Source organism: Syngnathus leptorhynchus, chromosome 12 (genome assembly GCF_054491065.1).
Source record: "Syngnathus leptorhynchus isolate UIUO chromosome 12, UIUO_Slep, whole genome shotgun sequence".
NCBI lineage: Eukaryota > Metazoa > Chordata > Actinopteri > Syngnathiformes > Syngnathidae > Syngnathus > Syngnathus leptorhynchus.
In genome coordinates this window covers 7721021-7732045 of record NC_141206.1, presented here as the reverse complement: position 1 = coordinate 7732045, position 11025 = coordinate 7721021, and the positions used below count along the sequence as shown (strand labels likewise).

The following is an 11025-nucleotide window of genomic DNA, read 5'->3' as shown; positions in this document are numbered from 1 at the left end:
CTTTTGAAGCCCAAAGTCTCCAAAAGAGTTTCATTTGATTTGCTGAATTGTTGAATTTTGTACAAGTCATTAAAGTGTTTTTAATTTTGAGGCTTTTGTTCCACGTGAGACATTAAGGTGCAAAAATACTTTTAACGTAAGTTTACATGCATTTAATTTTAGGATGGATGTTTTGTCATTTTTGCAAGAATAAACTTTTTTTAACGTAACATTACATGCATTTAATTTTAGGATGGATATTTTTTTATTTGATTTTATAATAATTTGATTAAGTAGAAACAAGATTCATATTTGACAACTCTGTTGTTTCTGCATTTTATTACAAAAAGAGCACATACAAAAAGATAATGTACAAGCCATGAAACAATTTGAAAACAAAAAAAAGTTTGGGTTTAGCAATGCCACTTTTGAAATCATCATCATTAGTAGTAAGAATAAATAAGGTACAAAAAAATTCCACCACGCGTGAATCTAACACGTATTCGCAATATGTTCGTCCACGTCGCACACACTCGTCACCGTTAATGCGATATTGCTTTAATATTCATGATAAATAGTTCTATTTTCAGATAAAATATCCTATATTGAAAAACATTGCGCAGTCACGGCTAGAACAGCAGATTGATCCGATTTATACACACACACAAAATGGCGGCAGCCCTTTCACTGGCACTCTTCTTTTTGGGTGAGATATTTCCGTGCGTTGTTTGCATTCAAGCAGAAAAAAAAATACTATTTTTTGGGGGAAAAAAAATAATAATTTGTAAAGTCAATCTCAAGCCATTGAATCAGTGCATTGAAACCTGAGAAAACATGCAGTTGTGCTTTAAAAACCTTCTGTACACTGTTAAAAGAAACTAAGAGGAAGGATAATGGAAATCAAAAACAAAAAAAACAAAATAATGTGCCTTGTGTTTTTTTTAATTATTATTTTGAGGCACTGTTTTACACTGAAAAGTGTTTAAGGAGGGGAAAAAAAATACAGTAATGTTAAAAAGCACAGAGGTGCCAGTGAGAGGGTTTCCTTATCTGAACAGTGCAAAAAAAAAAAAGAAAAAAAAATCAAAATAATAAGAACCAGTCAACTCCATTGCAGTTTGTCCACTAAATATTATGTCACAGCATTGGCAAGTGTTGCATGGGATGGAATGTCAGCGATATCCACAGCACCACTGGAAGATGATGGGGGAGGCTTTAACGGAGAGCAGCAGCAGCAGTGTTAACAGTAATAATAATATTTTTTGTCTTTTTTGTAAATATTTCCTTAGTATTCCCATACAGCTGCATGCAAAGCACTGGAAACAATGCAGAAGATGAGGTAATCGTTTCTTTTCATAGCAATTTAATGTGTGTGTGTGTGTTTAAATAAATAAAATGATAAAAAAAAAAAATTAAATAGCCACCGTATCTACAGTTAGTAATAAATTATGATTGTTAAATACTTAAGGCATCTCAATGGACAACACCCTGTGTAAACTATGAACACTTCGTCATCACAGGCGGAGGCAGTGTCGACACTGGCAGTGCACAAGACGAAAAGAAATCAACGTAAAAAAAAATTAATCACAATCACAGTGCGTAAAGGGCGTTGTCACGTTTGAATGAGAATTCATTGTGTCGTTGTTTGTGCACTGTGAGAGAGAGGCTGCCTCCGTCGCACGTCACATTCTACAGCGATACAGCATAGCAACCGGCGTAGCAACCACAAGGGAAAAAGGGAGGGGGGGAGTCACGCACTCAAGTAGGAGCCAATAAAAAGCCTGTGCTTGTTCTTTAGCTTTGAAATAAGAAAGGACGCCATCTTTGTAGTTTTAAGCTGCCGGGACTACAAACGCATGCAGTTTTCATTCGGAAAAGCTAACAAGGACAGCGCTAAAGCTTCCCACATACTACTACTACTAATACTAGTATACTCCAACAGTGCATGATAGCGTCCATTTTTTTATTATTTTTTTGGCTTTGTGATGTAATAAGTTGAAGCGTCCCGTAATTCACGTTTACCGGAAGCGTTGTGCTAATGTTGCGCGACAGGGCAAGCACACATGCGGCGTTTGTTTGGCAGCTCGAGTTGCAAAAACAGGGCAATGAAGGTGGCCGAAAACTTTCCATGGGAAGCTGAGTTGAGGAATAACCCAAAATAAATATCATAAAACAAAAATACAGTTGATGCTAATCAAATAATTTCACTGGTGAGTAACTAGTAGCCAATATTTCCCATGGAAAGCTTCCAGCTCTTTCTTTCAGCAACCTTCTTGCAACATACGACTCAGTTTGAACAGTGGCGATTCACCGACTCAGCTGCCGGCAGTGTCGATCGACACAAGCGTATTGCAAAACGTCAAAGCTGCACGATAGCTTTAAAAAGACGCCACAGATGGCGCTCGGGGGCGCCCCCAACCCCGAAGGAGGCGGTGGCGCGCCACGCGTGCTTGCTGCTACTCTACGATCATAAAAGGTAAACACGGCATTTTTGTGTTCCAGGAAGAAGGAAAAAGAGAGGAAAGAGTCAGAGAGAGAATCGAGAAAGACAGTCAGCTCGCAATGGGACGTTAAGTCATGGCTTTAAGGACATGCTACACGGCTCAGAGGCGCCTACACTACACCATTGGTTCTCAAACTGGAGTCCTCGGGCCTCCAGGGTTCCGCGAGCTGTAACATGGGCATCTGGAAAATCATTCATAATAAGACTTGGATTTATTTTCACTTTACAGGGACTTAATTATCATATTTTGGCTTGACGTTGGAAAAATATGACTTAATTCTCATGAACTTTTTATCTCCTTGAGAAAACATTTTTTCTTGTAAAGAGGACTATTTTTTTAATAATAAAAAAAAAACCGATACAATTTAATTCTCAAAACATTTACAATTATTTTCCCCCTAGAGAAAACATTATAATATAACCCCCCTCAAAAATAGGTAACTTTTAAATTCCTATGACATTTAGGGGTACAAATTATATTTGTTTAGTATTAAGAAAAAAAATTTCTGTAATGGATCCCTGGACCCAAAAAGTTTGAGAACCCCTGCACCACACCACCACGGTCACCACGTAAAACCAGCAAGCTACAATGAAACCCTGTGTACACGACTTGTTAGTGTGTGCAGATGTGCTTGTGTTCTTTAGAAAGAGAGAAAAGGGGGGGGGGGGGGAGAGGAGGAGGCGCGAGAAGAGAGATAGAGTTCTCTTGTACTTCTACTCCCTGGCTTGGCTCAGTAAAGCGAGAGTCCAAAAAGAAAAAAAGTCACATCAAAAGTCAGGAGACATTTGGCAAAAGCACCCGTGGAGGGGGGTGAGAAGAGAAGGAGGAGGAGGATGGAAGAAAGCAGGAGCGCGGTAGGAAACGGTGTGTGTGTGGGGGGGGGGGGGTGGAAAATCTCATCAGCTGTCGGGGTTCAGCTGCGTCTCAATGTCAACTCGACAGATTGGACATTTCCTGCTGGTCGCCAGCCATTGGTCCACGCAGCCTTGGTGGAAGAGATGCATGCAGGGTAACCTCCTGTGGGACACAAGGACGAGGAGCGGAGGGTGTTCACTTACTTTGGCTTACTTTAGTTTTGCCCTGTCAGGCGTAAGGACATACGTGCTGCCCAGTCATCAATCCTAGAGACAGCTGAGGATGCACACGTACGTCGCAACCCGAGCCCTGGCTGCCACAACCCCCTCTCTTCAAAATTCAACTTGGACCCTCCGTTACAAAATATGTGAAATGAAATGATTATTTTTTGGGATTATTTTGGGGTGTCTAGAACGGATTAAATGGCTAGACATTATTTCCAATGGGAACTATTGCTTCTGTTTTTGTACGATTATGTTTGAGCCGAACTTTTAGGAACGGCTAGCCAACAAAACCGAGTAATCATGTATATTTTGGATAACCAGCTGACCTGACGTCCTCGCCGTCCTCCAGCATGGACAAGCAGATGGTGCACTTCTCATCCACGTCCGTCTCCTCTTCTTCCCCACTGAGCTTCAGCTGCAAGGGCTTCCTCTGTTTCAGGAGCAGAGGGTTAAAATCCAAAGGGTCTTTTATGAGGCGTCAATTGTTACCTTTTTGTATTTGTGCGGAAAGGTGAAGCGCTCGATGGTGGTCTGCACTGCGCCTCGATTCACGCTGCCTAGCCGGTCCTCCAACTGAAGAAGCTCCTGAAATAAAACAATACACGTTTAATTTGTCAATTTTCTTTGAACCATTTTTATTTATTTATTTATTTTACCTCGTAGCTCTCCCGCACGGCAGTAGCATGCCTGGAGGGGTTCAGACTTTGCAGTGCCAACAGGTGCAGTTGGGGGTATGGGTAGTTTCTGATTTCATGCACAACCTAGCCCCACCGCCCAAAAAAAAAAAAAAAAAATCTAGTTTCCAATCTTTCACAGAATGTCCAAATAAGCATTAAGTACAAACCACTTGTGCAGAAGACGTGTTCCTGGGAAAGTGATGCATTCTGGGAGAGGCCAGGTAGTGCTGGTAGTGCTGCGGCAACTGCTGCAGGTGGTACTGGTGGTGAGGGAGGCCGGCGTCGACGCTGAGATCCCTGCCGGGCAGACAGACGGTTCGGTTAAGTCGCCGCGACTGGAACACGTCGCTTTTAAGATGCTGACTCACCAATCGGTGCCTTCGGCCAGGTATCTGGGCTGCTGCAGGGCGTGGAGGGGCGTGGAGTACTCGTAAGCCGAGCGAAGACGGTGGGGGTTGAGGGGAACTCGTTCTTGGGTCCTTCTGTGGGCGATGGGTTTGTAAATATTAAGATGTGTGACTTGTTTTGTCATTGATTTTTTTTTTTTTCCTCTGAAGTCCTAAAAGATTTAAATCACCTGGAGTGTGGGAGAATCCGGCGGTGCTGCGCTTCTAGAAGCTGCTGCTGGATGAGGTATTGCTGGTGTAAGGCCTGAGGTAGGAACGGAGGCCCCGACACGTCCTGGAACTGTGGGGCGGCAGGCAGGGCAGCGAGGGGTTGATGGTGCGTGGGGGGGAGGTGGGCGGCCAGGCCCGTCTGAGCGGGCTGGCCGGCGTGTCCTAAAGGGAACTCGGCTGAGATGGGCGCCTGCGGGGCGCCCAGGTGAAAATGTCGGCAGGAGGTAGCATGGCTGTGTTGGTGCCTGGTGAAGTGTGCACCTGCGTGGTGAGAAAAGATCCAATTTTTTTTTTTTTTTTTTAAACAAACCATCGAGGCGGCACGCTGAAAGTAGTCCCACTTGAACCCTCTCTGCAAAATGTCACAGCCAATAATCAATGCCAGCGGCTGAGTGTTGAGCGATAGGAGAGCGGGTAGAAGCGTTAGGAGACAACAAATGACTTCCAAGTAGCTCACTCCTCTGCCTGCTGTTATGGAATGAGACGCTCGAGTCTGATAAGGGCGGTTGTCATGGCAACATAAAAAGCAAAAATACTCATTATGATACAGTGCATTAATGGTATTGGATTCAATTGAATCCATCATTTATAGTGAGGTCAGATGGTTCCTATTGTCATTCATTCATAAATTAGCCCCTTAAATGGTAAACAAAGAGATATTAATATTCCTCGGAGCAAGTGGAGCAGAAATGTCAGACTTTGTTTTGTTGATTGACTAAAAAAAAAAAAAAACAGAGCGCTCCGCTCGTGTAAGGGCATGTAAATATCAAACCGTTTGTCTCCGGGTATGAATATTTGACATATTGCAGTGGTGCCTGCAGTAACGAGGCCTGTTTTACTTTCATCCCTGCCTTGGATCTGATTGGCGCCGAGTACCCCCCCCCCCCACCACCATCTACAGCGTGTCCTCACTTGACTGACTTCCCGAAAACTCCTCCCACGTACGATTGCAGCAGTCTGCCATGTACAGCCCACCCCTCTAAAAGCAGCCCCCCCCCCCACACACACACCTCCCCCTTACTCCCTGCTGCTCCCATCACTGCAACTACACAATCACACCTCCTTTCTCCTCAGCATAATCCCGTCTGCTGTCTGCTGCAGCGCTATCCCATCATGCAACGCTCTCTCGGCCAGTGTGGATATGTGTCATCACATCGGCGCAAATTAAATGAATTGATACTCATGCATGTGAGCAGAAAGTGATAAAGAATGCCATATTTACTATTTCTGTGTTAGCATGGCGGAGTAAAAGGGGGACTGCAGGGGCATTTTCTCCCCCACCACCCTGTAGGGAACATAGAATTCATTTATTTTTTTGGGGTAGCATTTATTTATTTCGTTTAACAGACCCCCTTAGATATTCATTGGCCCCCCCTGCCCAAGGGAAAAAAAATATCCTAGCTCCGCCAGTGGTGGCAACTAAAATTGCTGGAACAAAAGTATCGTCAAAAAGTCAATTAAGTCAGAAGTTCCACAGTAAAATTTGGTTGTAATTTCTATTTCTGTTGTTTCCCCATGAGGAATCGTGAATAAATCATATCGAAATCCGAGGTCAATTGTATTAAATTAGACTTTCCACTGTAATAAAAATGACCTATTCCAAGTGTGTGCGGCAGCGAGTTGCATCGACTGTCGGGGACAGCTGAGAAATGGCAGCACATAAAGAGTGAGGGGAAATGTCTCAGTGACAGCACAGTGTGGAGGGAGGAGGACGAGGAGGGTGGGGGGGTAAAAGGGCAGTGTAAAAGGGGGCGGGGGGGAGCGACATGGAAAAATCAGCAAAAAGCACACTGAAGGTTAGGAAGAAAACTAGAGTCTTTATTGGAAAATATTAGTATAAAAATAGGTGTGGCACTGTGAGATAATAATAAAAAAATAATTATATCGTCATTTGCTCCTGCATAAGCACAATAATACCATGCAAATAAAAGAGGCGGACCATGCTTCTCTGGAGGGTTAACACGACAGAAGCAGCATCCAATGAGTAGATGTGTATGCTTTTTACAGCACAGTTCAGTACAGCTGGGACATTTCTACACAAAAAGAGTACATTGGAATATGCTCTTCCATGTGGAGAAAAAAAGAAAATGAGCATGCATTTTAGGAGCGAGTCATACAACAACATGAGGAAGAAAAAAAAAAGAAAGGACATTTGGATTCTAATTTTGTTTTCCAAAAGGAGCGCTACAGCAGTGCAGGATACACATCCCTGTAAAATGGATAGCATTGTGACGCAGGCTGAAATACTGGAGAGGGATTGGATGAGCGGTCCAATGTGCCAATTTAATATGGGAACTGAAGGGGAATGGACGGGAATGTTGGCGATACACCCAGACACAATGTTGGATAATAAAACTCAGTTTTGATTGACACTGTCAAATCTGGGATTATTAATCTAGCAGGATTTTGTAAAACTTGTTTTCACATTGGTGAGAGCAGAGCATGACTATTAAAGCATAAGGTTGTCTAATTATGTGTGCTGAAGAGGTAAAAAAAATAAATTACTATTTTTGCTTCATTTTTGGATAAGAGGAGTCAATGCAGGTGAGATCTAGAATTTGGAGCTGTCTAACTTTGGTATCTAGGCAGGGTTCATAGGGCATCATCATATGTGCCCCATAAGACTGATTTGGAAAAAAATGGAAAACACTGCAGCTTCTGAAATTAATGAATGCAGAAATAAATACTTTCAAAAATATTTAATTTTTCCCTGGCTACTTGCTGCTAGGCAGAGTTGTGAAAATTTTAGTAAATTCTCGTGCAAGCAGGCACGGGATTAACGACAATCAATACTTCTGTTTCAATCAAAAGTGAGCATTATTATCTTCGCAGGGCAGATTGCACCCGCTGGAAAAACACCAATCAAACACACTTGACCTTGCTCGGTTCAAGGTTGTTGTTTTTTTTAGAGGGAGGGCCCGAGTGCAATTTTGGAGGATGGCCAGCTCGATCAAGCCCTCTTGACTGTTGGCTGTGATCGAAGCCTCGTTTGGAGAAGAAGGGAGGAGGAGACGGGGAGTGATGTTATCGAAGTGAGTGTCAAAATGTATCCACTTTACAGAAATTTACAGCAGAATGTCATCTACCAACACATAAAATGGAAGAATCACAATGTCTAGTAGCAGTAGAGATAGCATGGGTTACTCACTAAAAATACTTGTGGAAATAAGACTCTATACAAGAAGGTGTTATTCTTTAGTAACTACCCAGGCATATTTGGGCCACACTTATTTTCCTAATATTATGACTCGAATCTTAAAAAAAAAAAAGAAGCTTTTTTTCCCCTCAACTATATTGTAATCTATCATTACACTGACTTTATTCTCTCAAAAATATACAAATTCATTTCCCCAATACTGTGACTTACTGCAATTTTTTTAAACTCTCTTTCAGATTTTTTATTTTTGTTTTCTTGTCACATTACTTTATTCTGCTTTAGCTTTAAATTTTGAATTTGCAGCTTTTTCTCCACAATATCCATACAATTTTATTCTAGAAAATCTGCAATTTTTTGAAAATATTCAAAATTTACTTTTGCAATGACAAGAATAAAAATACACACCATTTTCTCTCAGTTTTGTTCTAATACGATGTAAATCTTGAAAATAATGTTTTAGTATCGCGACAATATCAAATCCTATCTTTATTCTCATAATATTCCCGCTTCAATTTTGTAGCAAACAGTACACTTATTTGTTTTTTTCGTGTGGCCCAAATACTCCTTGGTAAACACAACAGAGGGGGCATGAGTGAAATTTTCGTTTTGGTGTTTTGCCAATGTTGTCTTCAGATGGAGGAGGAAATGTGGAAGGAGCAAATAGAAAAGAAGGAGTAACAAGATGAAGGATAGGTAGAATATTTTGCCCATCACCACCACAAGACCAGATAGATGCAGAGAGAAAAACAGGCAGAGGCTATACACGGGCAGACAGCAGCAGATGATCGTTAGCTACACAATGGAGAGGAGAGGGGACACAAAGGTCTGAGAAATGCGGAATGTGGAGCCAGCCTCGATACTATGGAACAGGGAAAAAAAGAAAACACAAATAAAAGCACAATGAAATCATCGGTGCCACACTAGTATGCATGTAGTAGTATCAGCAGCAGCGGTAGTAGTAGAAAGATTAGATGACGAAGGCCTTCCATTTTTGACGTTTTACTTGTCATTCCAAAAGGATCATGCTCTTTGATCATATTTTTGTTTTTCGATTTTCAGAAGCTAAAAGATGCGAGTAGACACCGGCGGTGAACCGATGCACACACGTACGTCACTTGTCATATTGAGTGAGTCGGCTCTGATTATTAAAATATTCACGTCGTAGTGCTGACGTTGATGTATAAATGGCAAAGTGAAGAGAAAAAAACGGGTTGACAGGAGCAGCCATTTATGGCTTTTATATGAAAAAGAAAAAAACCCCACAATCAAATGAGTATTTTTGCTTTGTACGGCTGCATAGAAATGACGTGCGCTAGTTAGCAACGCGGCTAATGTTAGCGATGCTGGCTCGGTAGCAGGTGTCAGCTGTGTTCATTATTTTAGCGTCGAAAATATTTGTCCCCATTTTAAAGATTTGAACGAAAGTAACAAAAGTGCTCGTACCTCTATTTCTAACCGATCCGAAGACGGGGAGAACCAGATATCCGACATGGACTAACACCATCCTGCGTCCTCCTTTGTTGAGCCCAGGCAGACAGATGGTCCATGGAAGTGATCCCCTCCAGTCGCCCCCCTTTGCCTGAACGTGAGGCTCACACGAACACACGCAGACCCCCACCCCGAAAAACAAGCAGTCATCCAATCACGGAACCCAGCAGCCAAGCACAGAAGCAAGAACCGGACCACAATAACGCCCCTCTTTGGATTTTTTTTTCATCCGGTTAAACCAATCAGGATACTCCGTATGATGCTCGGTTAACGACGAAGTTCCGTTGTTCGTACGATGGCGACGTAACTCGAATTTATGCCAACACAGTGGAAATTTTATCATTACAGGCAATAAACGTCTCTTTGCAAGTGCAACCTGCACAGATATATATTGTTTGCATTATTGTGTTCAGTCGCAAAAAAATCAAACTTCATTTCATAAAATGTTGGTTTTAAATTAAACTTTTATTGTGACAAGTTAAAATAAATTCTAAAAACGATGCAACTTCTACTTCATAGTATGTAACAACTTTTGATGAAAGTGCTCGAGGTAAAAAAAATATATTTTTTAACTAGGAGCCAGGGGTGTGGAAAGGGCAAAGGTTGTGAACATCAACTCAGGACAGGGAGTGGGGTCATCCATATGAATCCATGCTGATGACAAAAACCTGAAATCCAAACTGGGATGTGTAGATTTTTAATAAATCCACTGCAAACTATATCAATTCTATTTCATCAGGGCTCATTTGTACAATCTCACACCAAACTCCAGCAACCAGAATGCAGATAGGCCCAAAGTGTGTACTGATTGCCATGAGTTATAAGCCCGGGGAGTTGAGGGAACAGATGGGCCCAGACGAGAAAGGGGGGGTCACTAAAACTCTGTCCCATATGTCGTCTTCTTACACTTCCCACCGTCTCTCGCTTCAAGTCTGCAGTTGGCACACATATGGATGCAGCTTTCAGTACTTGAAACCTTTTGGGGAATTTTTTTTCCTCATTGGGGTCTGCATTACAGTAAAGACCCAGGGCCTAACATAAAAACTTGTATGTCTAAAATTAAGACAGGAATTTCTGCCAATTATTGAACTCAGTACAGGAATTGCATTAAATACATTTGCTGACATGTCTACAAGGCAGTTTTGGACTCTCACACTGTGCAACCTTTTTTTTTTTTTTATGTGCTGGAACGAACCATTTGCATACAGCTGAGATCTGAAAAGATGACTAAAGAGGGACTTTGCCTGTATTGCTCCATTCCTTCATTGTCCTCCTTTTAGAACCCAACTCCACATGCCCTCCTAGCGGCAGGTGTCGCCAGATGAACTCTGACCCCCGCGGGCTACTTTTGTGAGTGAGGTCGTATTGTTGGCCGCTAGACTCTTCTTGTCTAGACGACTAAAAGAAAACAAAGGGCGCCCTCGTCAAGTATTGTACACATTATTCCCACTCTGACACAAAAGAAGGCCCACATCACACACGCGGTCTTAATATGAAACAAAAGGTTTAAAATCATTTACAACA

At 42.1% G+C, this 11025-nt stretch overlaps 1 protein-coding gene across 1 annotated transcript; it reads right to left on the bottom strand.

The window, feature by feature from the left end:
- Positions 1 to 317: 317 nt before the first annotated feature.
- ark2ca (arkadia (RNF111) C-terminal like ring finger ubiquitin ligase 2Ca) lies at positions 318 to 9772 on the bottom strand. The gene is made up of 8 exons (XM_085926146.1): positions 9457 to 9772; positions 4817 to 5117; positions 4608 to 4721; positions 4407 to 4536; positions 4219 to 4323; positions 4052 to 4147; positions 3889 to 3992; positions 318 to 3500 (listed from the first exon to the last, which is right to left on the bottom strand). The coding sequence occupies exons 1-8, from the start codon at positions 9515 to 9517 to the stop codon at positions 3383 to 3385; spliced, it is 1029 nt and encodes a 342-aa protein (XP_085782272.1). The 5' UTR covers positions 9518 to 9772; the 3' UTR covers positions 318 to 3382.
- Between the last annotated feature and the right edge of the window lie 1253 nt (positions 9773 to 11025).